This window comes from Montipora capricornis, chromosome 6, assembly GCF_036669925.1.
Source record: "Montipora capricornis isolate CH-2021 chromosome 6, ASM3666992v2, whole genome shotgun sequence".
Lineage (NCBI taxonomy): Eukaryota > Metazoa > Cnidaria > Anthozoa > Scleractinia > Acroporidae > Montipora > Montipora capricornis.
The window spans coordinates 34,536,292-34,546,291 of record NC_090888.1 but is presented as its reverse complement, the minus strand read 5'-3'; the positions used below and the strand labels follow the sequence as shown (position 1 = coordinate 34,546,291).

The 10,000-nt window shown below is 40.0% G+C and overlaps 1 protein-coding gene across 1 annotated transcript in view; it reads left to right on the top strand.

Moving 5' to 3' along the window:
• The window catches only part of LOC138051989 (coiled-coil domain-containing protein 172-like), a 23,221-nt gene that overhangs the window by 3,294 nt on the left and 9,927 nt on the right, over positions 1–10,000 (top strand). Inside the window, exon 3 of the mRNA XM_068898336.1 lies at positions 3,890–3,921. Within this exon, the coding sequence (XP_068754437.1) occupies positions 3,890–3,921 (32 nt within the window). The remainder of the gene's footprint in view (positions 1–3,889; positions 3,922–10,000) is intronic.

Sequence of the window (10,000 nt, the reverse complement as noted above, 5' to 3'; positions counted from 1 at the left end):
ACTATACCTCAGGGCCTCTGTAATCAGTGACTGATATCCCAAAACAGCAGAATGCTCTTCAAACTCTCTGACCATTTTCATGCTAGAGTCACTGTTTGAGAACAATTTCATTGCTGCCTTTAATGATCTTTGTGATCTTGTACCCTCCCTCTACTGACTGCAGGCCGTGTCCACCTTTCTTTCTCGACACATACAATAGGGCGGTCGATGACGCTGGGTGTTTTCCTCCGTTTGTTACCATCAGTGATTTTCCGTGCTTCTCGATCAATCCTTCTTAGTTCTGTCAGCGGCCAAATTAATGCAATTTGCATCTGATAGTGGGCTCGACCAAATTACTGGCCAACGTTGTAGATATGTCTTTTCAGCCCACTTCAACGTTCTCTTCTCTTCCTGACGTACATTGTCGAGAATTCCCAGGAACTTGTACTGTGAATCTTCTTCCAGGGGTTGTACCACTACTGTATTGCTGACTTTTATTCCAGGCATCTCTTGTTTCAACTCACCTCGTTTCACGTGGATTACATTGCACTTGTTGGGGTTTAGCTGTAGACCAATATCATTCATGCAATTGTTGGTGTTCTTCAATATGCAGCTGAGTTTACTTTCAGATTGATTACATTACATCCGTTATCTTAGCATTGATTGGTTTCAACATCTTATACCCCTCTGTCGCTGATGTTTCCATGCCAAGGGAGTTAAGCACAGCATGAACAATCTGGGACACAGGGCATCCCTTTGTGGTAACCCTCTTTCGAAACTAGTGTTCAAACATGTCATTGGCCTTTGATTTTCACTAGTAAAGGGCCCAGGTTTTGGTATGAGAGTTGTTCCTCCACCAGCGAACCATTCAGGATATTCCTCTCTTGCATTGGCAATCGATTGGAAACATACCGGTATCACTAAATCTTTGTGCAATGAATATGCGTTCTTTGACCAAAAATTCACTATCCACCCGGGGCCTGGGGACCACCAATTCTTTTTCCTGCGGGTGACTTTAATTGCTTTATCTGTGTCTAACAACCACTCTGTCTACGTTGATGGTGTTACATGCCTGTGTATGGCACTTTTGATCTCCGTTAGCCATCTCACTGATGGGTGCCCTGTACCCTTTTGCTTCCATAATCCTTTCCAAAAACCAGTGGCTTTGTCGACGTCATTAAAAAGCTGTTTTTCTTGTTGCGGATTTCTTTGTTCTTGTAAACTGGTCTTCCGTTGTTTTCATCATGCTTTGCTAATTCACTCAATGTAGAATAGACCCCTGGAGGGATCAGTCCTAAACTGATTATTTAATGATCTTGATTGTTCCTGCTTCTTTTTCCTTGTATATCCTTTTTTTCTTCTTTCGTATTGCACACTTACTCTTCTCCATAAAACTTATTAGTCCTGATACAGACCTGTCTTTATATTGCGATGTTATGAGCGCTCTATTTCTTCTTCCCTGCTTTCCAGTTAACTTTCATGCGCTCAACTTCTTCCTTTGTGATTGAAATTTTCTTTCCTATTTCCTTGATTTTCTTTTCATACTCAGTTTTTCTTTCTGTTTCCTGTCTCACTTGGACGCTTTTTCCAGCGTTAAGATAATAAAAGGCAATTACCGGTACTACAGCATACAGAACACAACTAGCAGTCCATAAGAACTCAAATGGCCTATTCTTAGCTGACACCCTTTCTCGCTTCATCAATGATGTTATGCAATGATTAATGTTCTCAATATCAGGATTGGTTGGTCTTTCTTTTGTTCTCGTATCAATGTCCCGTGTGCTAAAATCACCTTGAGTTTGATTTATAGACAATAGCTCTTTGTTCACTGATTCAATGAAGTCCTTTGACTTTGTACACTCCATATGCAAATCTTCAACTGTTTTTGGTAACTCATTGCAGTCATTACCTGTCATTAAATCCGACTTTTCTGATTCCATTCGCTGTTCTTGTTGCCCTCCTTTGGTGTTGCCCTATCTCAAGTTATTAACAATCAATTCAGTCACATTCCCCAGCGTCTTTTCTAGTCTTGATGCCTGATCTTGTCGGTTTTGTGATGTAAGTTGTAAATTAGCATATTCACTGTCGCCCCACCTTTTCTCCTTCCATTCTCCTTTCTTCTCTGTCCTATGATGATGATGATGATGATGATGATGATGATGATGATATTATTATTATTATTATTATTATTATTCAGAATCCTTGCTGTTCCAAATAGTGCAGTCTTCTGCAGGAATGCTGTTTGGAGTTCCCACAACATCTGTCTTGTCTGGCATGTCTCTCAAATACTGGCCTTACATATTCTTCCCCTTCCAATTCCTTAACTTCTCTTCATGCCAAGCCCTTTTTAACTCCTCCCTTTCTACTCCTTGTTTGTTGTAACTCAACTACATCAGTTGCTTTGATGCCTCCAAGTAGATCCTCTTCTGAATTGTTCACATACCATCCCAAGCTATTCTTTTCACTCCTAACAGCACCACTCCCAGCTGATTCATCCATGCCCACCTTTTGCCCATGCCAGGTACAACCTGTCAATATTATTATTATGTTCCCCACAATACTCCTCCCCAGCCAAGACTGGTACCCCTTCTGTGACTGAGTGATTCTTTAGGTGTAGACTGGAAACAAGCGACCTTTTCTTTTCAGTGGGCACTAACATTGGAATGTGCAAGTTGAGGTTTCAATAAGTTGGAAGGTCTGTAGGAAATGAAAATTGCCTTCCTTTCAGAGCCTTTGCTGAATTGCCGTGACACTCTTTGTACACTGATGTTTTTTCCCTTGCTCCCACAGAATTTGGAGTTGTTCCCCCCAGGCAGTAATACAAAACACTGAGCCTTCATATAATTGCAATTTATGTTAGCAACACATAAATAAGGTATTGAGCCCTCTATCATCTTTTGTGGATATTACTGTGCCATCCTGTTCTCCCCACAGACATTGCTATAGGTCTTTGCAGTTAATTTTCTGAGTACAGAACAGATAACAACCAGTAGAGCTGTCAGGGAGTGCTCGCACAATTTTATCTGAAGAAGCAAGCTTGTTGTCTTCTTGTTAAAATGGCAAAATGACTGTATGGATCATGAAGTTGAGAATTGTTCAGTAAAACTGAGTCATTCATGTATCTAAACCAGATCCCAGGTAACCTGATAAAGGAATTCATGGCCTTTGAAGGAATATGACCTCAGAAACAAAATAAGGACCCTAGAAGTAGTGTGATCTGGTCAACACAGAGTGCTCTGCGTGATCCTGTAACTAATAAAACCTAACTCAGTTTTATCTGTTACAATTCTCATGGTGTCTTGCACATGGTTATGCCAGTTGTGAGGGATGTAACATAATTTAACATACACAAGTTTCTAGCCAGGGGAACCTCTCACCAGTATATTACATTTTGCCAATGTGACCCAGCCCATCTTGGGTTACATCAGGCTGCAAGTTAGTTTCTTGAAATGATTGTGATGATGTAAAAAAACCTGTGTGCTTGCCTCTTTAAACGTTATGATTCTGAAAGGAAACTAGTTATCCAATTATGTCCACAATACTATCAGTTAGTTATATTTTTGGTAAAACGACCCCTCGAATAAGAGGATTATTACTCAGTTATATTTTATGCTCATCATAGATAGCAATTTTATTTGAATATGTTGGTATCAATAAATCAGTTGATAGTGATCCAAAATACAAAATTACTGGGGTCAGTATAATTATAACAAAGTCATGCACTCACAGCCTTGCTGCCATAATTATAATTTAGTCCCATGTTCAACTACCAGAAGCCATCAAAATTAAATTGATTTCTCGATTTCTTAATTATGCAGTTCCATTTCTTAGTCCTTACTGGAAGTTTCACAATTCATTTATTTTTTAGTCTCTTAATATTTTTGCCTAATAAATCATTCAATTTATGCAGGAGGAGACCAAAGAAACAATTGCCTCCCATAGGTAAGTATGATATGCAGCACATTTATATTGATAATGAATCAAGGTGTAGTACTTGCACTCAGATTAATTGCACCATACACTATATAAAAAAGGAACTTATGTTGGCTTAAAAGGATGACTTCTGTTTCAGATCAAGAGTGATATGCAAGTAATACAAATGTAAAAGAGTCCAAACTACGTCTCTTTAAGCAGCAGGAGAGACTTTAGAGAATTCGGAACTGTCAGTGCAAGTCAACGTAAAAGTTTAATGTTGTTTTAGGCAAAAGGTTGCGTTTCTTCAATTATAACTGATAATCAGCCATTTAAAATAAGCTCGAAAATACCTGAAAGTGTTCAACATTGTTTTATCATAACTGACTGGAAAACACCCTTGCATCCTTTTAACAAGTAGATTATTTGTGCACTCTTAACAGCATTAATAATTATGATAATTATTCTTGAATTTCTGTGAAAAGAACAACCTGCGAAATGTTATATCCAAACTCTGCAGGCATAAAAACATTGCTTAGCCTTGGCCCCAGACCTTGGGCTTAGAGACTAAGCATCTCCTGGAAGATAAGGGGTGGTTCCAATGACTGCTGTGTCCTACATTCCTCACAGCACATCCAAAATCCCAACACCTTTAAAAAGTCCTCCAACTGACCAGACACCACAGCCAAACAGCCAACCACCAATGACACATTCTTTGTTGATAACCACTGCATCTTCCTGATTTCCTTTGCCATAGGAGAGTAGTTGGTAATTTTCTTGTTCTCTATGGTCTCTACGGTCCTATGCCAAGACACTGAGCCGCCCTATCCACCAGAGTTATGTCTAGACGTTTATGTTCCATCTTCTGTGTTGTCTCAACACTCCTCTCCACCAGATCTCCATATTCCCATCTCCAACATCCTCACCTTATCCGGATCCTCCTTATACCACACACCAGCACACTTCACACCATACTTCTGACGAAGCTTCCAGTACGCCCTCAAACCCATCTGATCATTCATCCTCTGAAACTTCCCCTGTGCCAAACCAGTACAACCACACGCCTCATGCCCGACCGACTACACCACCTTGTCTATCAACCACTGACCCTTTGTACCCTGTGGCCTGTTCCTAAACCACGTTTTCTCATCAGGAAGCAACCTAGTACCCTGCAAATGTCCATAGAGCCTCTCTGCCAATATTCCAGTGAGAAGCTTCTACATCAACAGCAAACATGCAATTATTTTGTAGCGGCTAGGCACTGCTTCCTTTACACCTCTCGCACCAGAACCCACTTCCACCATCCAGACTCGCAACCTTCCACTCTGCCACCTTCTGAATTCCATTTTCCGCGTCCTTGACACTAGTCTTCATTTCCTCTTGCTTCTCCATTTTAATCATCCTGTCCTTCGCATCATGCAACCCAGCTGTTATGTTTTTTCTCTAATGACCAAAGACCACTCCCGACCTTCGTTGCCTCCCCTACATTTGGTGCGTCGCCTGGCCCCGAGTTCGCCTTGCCTCTTAACTCCTTGTACAACTGACTCTGGTTATTCTAGAATGCGGTGTTGTCTAACCTGTTCTGTCATACAGTTGTCTACAAACCACCGAATATTCGTGCTCCCATACTGGGTCCTTCTCTACAACAACGAACTCACTGCAGCCGTCCCCTTTTGATACCTCCTATTCGAGCGATCCATCGCTTTCCTCCCAAGCACAGTTCCCTTCTTTATCACCTCAGCCCTTCCCAAGTTCTGCTGCCATTCCCAGATGCTCTTCTTACTCCTTCTTCTCCAACTGGGTTTCTCCTTCTCGAACTGTCTGTGAATACATATGACCCAGTTTACCAAAACCTATTGATCTGTGACACTGACATCCCATCCTTCACCTCTCTATTCACTTTGCTTCCATCCTGAGCCTTCAAACCGGGAACCTCAACCCACTCCTCCCTACCAAAGACTGCTGCCATCCTCTGAAGTACCTCCTTCTCATTGCTTGCCACTCTAATAGTAACCAACTTCTCCACAACCACAAAGTCTTCATACACCCCCTCATCTTCGGGACCACCCCTCCTGACAAAACACTTCCTCTCCTCCTGTATACATTAACCTTTGTTATTTCCTTTTTCCTAGCCTTTCTATCTTTCCCAATCACACCATTAACCTCATCACCTTTCATTATCAACCCTTCACAGCTAATGGTCCCTCCCTCTCTCCCTCCCTACCGCGATCAGAACTTTCAATGTTACTGGTCTGATGCCCAATGAACCTATTTGAAGATTCTTTCCTTGTCAATGAGTTTGAAAGTAGCCCCACGTCTCGTCCACGCCTCCAGAACCTTGCCTCTTTTGACAGAACTCATGCTGGAAAGTCACAAGAAACATTATAATAGAAATTCAACCGCAACTCGCCTTTCGATTTACTATCAAATCTGGCGGACATACGATAAGCCCGACAAATTGACCCGTTCCCAACTGTGTGGCTTCATAGCTCAATTGGTAGAGGATTGTATTGCACCACAGAGGTCATGGGTTTGAATCCCGTTGAAGCGGACTGAATTTTCCTGGTTTCTATAAAAGAGACAATTGCTTAAGTTGTCTAGTTAGATACATTTCATTCATTCATGGAGTCCTTTCACGGGAATAAACGAGCCCAACAAATTGACCTGCTCCCAAATGAGTCGCTTCATAGCTCAGCTGGTGGAGCTTTGCACCGGCATCAAAGAGGTCATGGGTTCGAATCCCATCGAAGCCACCTGAATTTTTTAGGTGTTTATAAAAGAGACAACTGCTTAAATTGCTTTTCCGTGCTTTGGGCCAACATTTAAAGCGTAAAACAAAGGAAGACTATCAACACACATTGTACTCTCTGATACAAGCTTTAGTCAAATGGAATTGAAAACCTGCAGAGCTTATGGTGGACTTTCGACAAATTTCCAATTTATAGGAATTCCATGCAATGAAATGTTAAGCAAGTTGGAATTCTTGAGAATTCTTGGTTAGGACTTAATTGGCCTTGTAAAACACGAATGGTTTAATTTTCCTAAGAGAACCTACTCTTCGACAGAAAAATAACTTTAAATCACAGGAAGTAACTGTTACAGTCAAGTAAATCTAAAATATTTTCAAAGAAAGCGTTTCCGAAAGAAATGTTTTAAAATCGCCCATTTTTGTTTTCAAATTTCGTGGGCTCCGCCATCTTGAATAATTGTGACGTGTCACGGTTGCGCTATTGTTATTAGACAAAAGCTCTTTGTGTCACAACAACAGGGAAACCGTAACACGTCAGAATTATTCAAGATGGCGGCGCCTGCAAAATTCCAAAGGGAGAATAAGCGATTTTAAAATTTCCTTTTCCAGATATAAACACTTTTTTAAAAACAAATTTCGAACAAAGTTGTTAGTAAAACATAATTTCCTTCGGTTTAAGCTTATTTTGTAGTAAGAGTGGAGGTTCCCTTTAAGGATTTGGCCTTAAATTTCATCTGGTACTTTAAAACAAATAAGCTGAACTACATGCTTAAATACAACAAGGTTTGGTCTGATTCAAGCCTAAAACGTATTTCCAAACGCTGCTATGATATTATTCGAGTTAAAACTCGCTGTTCTTAAATTATTTTCACAATAGACTATTTTACAGTTGTGTGCTCAGTTACCAGGCCTTTGAATAAAAACGAGGCTGGAGTTGACCTTTCTTTGATCCAAACCTAATTGCTTTTATTTAAACTAGACGCTCAGTGAGCGTAAACTGGGTTGCCTTTGGTACGTGTTTTTCCTTCTCAAATTTTCGTACTCATTCCCAAACACCCTAACAAATTACTAGTTCGGGAACGAAACACTATTTATTTTTAAATAGCTTCTTGTCCGTAAAAATTTACCGAAATGCGCAGTAGATAAGCTTAAAGAAATATTGTTGGCTTCCCAAATTAACTTCATTTCACACCAGAATGACTAAACAGCAAGGATTCCTGTCATCCTTATGAAAACTGCTCCCATATAAATTTCGACCCACGTATGCAAAGTAGTTAATATTTACACAACACCATGAATCCACAAAGGCAGAAAAATCTCACAAAAATGTTTTCCAGTCGTAATTCATGACTAAAGGGCCGTAATGACATACCATATATCGCATTTGCACTTCCAGAGCAACTTTTCTATTTAATAAACAACAGGAATGTACGTACAGTAATTGTATAAAGTACTTGAAACTTCCCTCAGTAGGTAAAACGCTTAAAATTGTTAAGTGTACTGTAAGTTTTGAGCCTAAAATCAAAAGAAGAACAAGCCCATCTTGCTATGCTTCTAAAAAACGAATGCCGCCGTAATTACCTAACCGAAAGACTATAGTATCAGTCGTGTTTTTGATGAAAGCACAATGATTTAATCCCTTCGCAATTTGCCGTACTGGATGTTACGGTAGTGTCAAGATTATGTTTGTAATGAAAACAGGGAGGAGTGTTGCTGACTGTACTTTGTAAAGTAAATAAGCTGTTCAATTACAGTGGTAAATAACAAAGGTCAATGAAATTGACATGTCACAGGTGTTTTGGTTTTCTCAATTTAGCGCTAGTGGCCGTCTTAACGGGGTGAAACTATAGAGGATTCTACTGTTTGGAATTTAAAATTGTGGCTGTTGGCCGTATTAACGGGTGACCGCATTAACGAGGGTTTTCTATAAGAGAATGTATGGCCGTTTTGCCAGGCCAAAAAAAAGTGGCCGCAATCAACCGGAGTTCAGGATCAAACACTTTCCTGAAGAAACTTGTCCTTGAATAATGATGCATGAAATAGACAACAAGCTTTCTTTCAAATAATTCTTGACTGTCAAGAATTAGTCACACTTCCAATTTATATTTCTTTTAACCTGAAGACTGTGCAGAGTTGAGTGCAAATGAATATAAATAGCCAGACGACAAAGATCAGACTTGAATAAACACAGATGCATTCAAGGTGTTGATCACCGCTCGACGGCCGATCCAAAGATGCAATTGTGGTCCAAATTCATCATTCCTCGCTTTATTCCAGATGTTCATTTTTCACCGCTTGTGTTATTTATCGAATTTTCGTTCCATTCTTCAGCTCCATAAGGGTATATTTTGTTGAAAGATCCAATAAACACCATTCGCCGCCATTTCAGGTTAATTAAATATTATACTGTGTCTACTGGATCAAATCTACGCCTTTCTACTACCCTCTGTAAAGTACTAAAAATACATGCAGAATACTCCAGGGGCAAATACAATACTTAGCGGGGGAGTGACAGGAAAGTCCCTATTGCGCAGCTTTTCCGATTTCCAGCACAGGAAAAAAAACCCGGACAAATTCGACCTAATCCTAGACTGGTTATATAACAAAAGCAGTGAGTTTTTTTTTTTTATGAAAACAAGGTCAACTCCAGTCTCACTTTATTCGAAGACCTGGTAACTGAGCACACAACTGTAAAATGATCTATTTACTTAGCAAGCAGTATCCTTGGGGCTCCAATTTTCATCACAAAATCATGCTGTACATGGTTCAATGAAATAAGAGGTTTTTATTGTGATGTAATACATAGATTGTGGGAAATATCGTCAACATTACTCTGCGATATTCCAACAGAAACATTATGCAAGGCTCGTAAAATACAACTCTCGGCATTTCTTTTCGCATTCGATTTTGGGCTAATTCGACGAGTCCACTACAAGTCTTGCTCCTTTTTCTACAATATATACAAGTAAATTGGACGACAAGTAAAGACAGTCAGCTTTGGGGTTGAGTACCACTCCATGGAGTACCCACCATGGAGTTCTTTACTTTGAAGTACCCCTAAAAATAATTTAGAAGAAAAAAAAAAGTCATTTTTCAAAGTTGAACTTACAAGCAAAGGCTGCCCGGTTCATCAAGCAAAAAATTTCAATCTTTATAAAACCTAGCTCTCTTTTTCCACATCCGATGTCGAAGAAAGCTCGTTTACGCTCTGAGACTTGCACCCATTCAAGGTACGCACAGTTTAAGACTCTCTGGCATGCATTGCGCGCATCGTTCGATACGAAACCCCCATTTTTCCCATCGTTGACTGAACAGTCTCCTGTTCAATATCTTTCAAACATGCCAAATCTTGTGTAATTT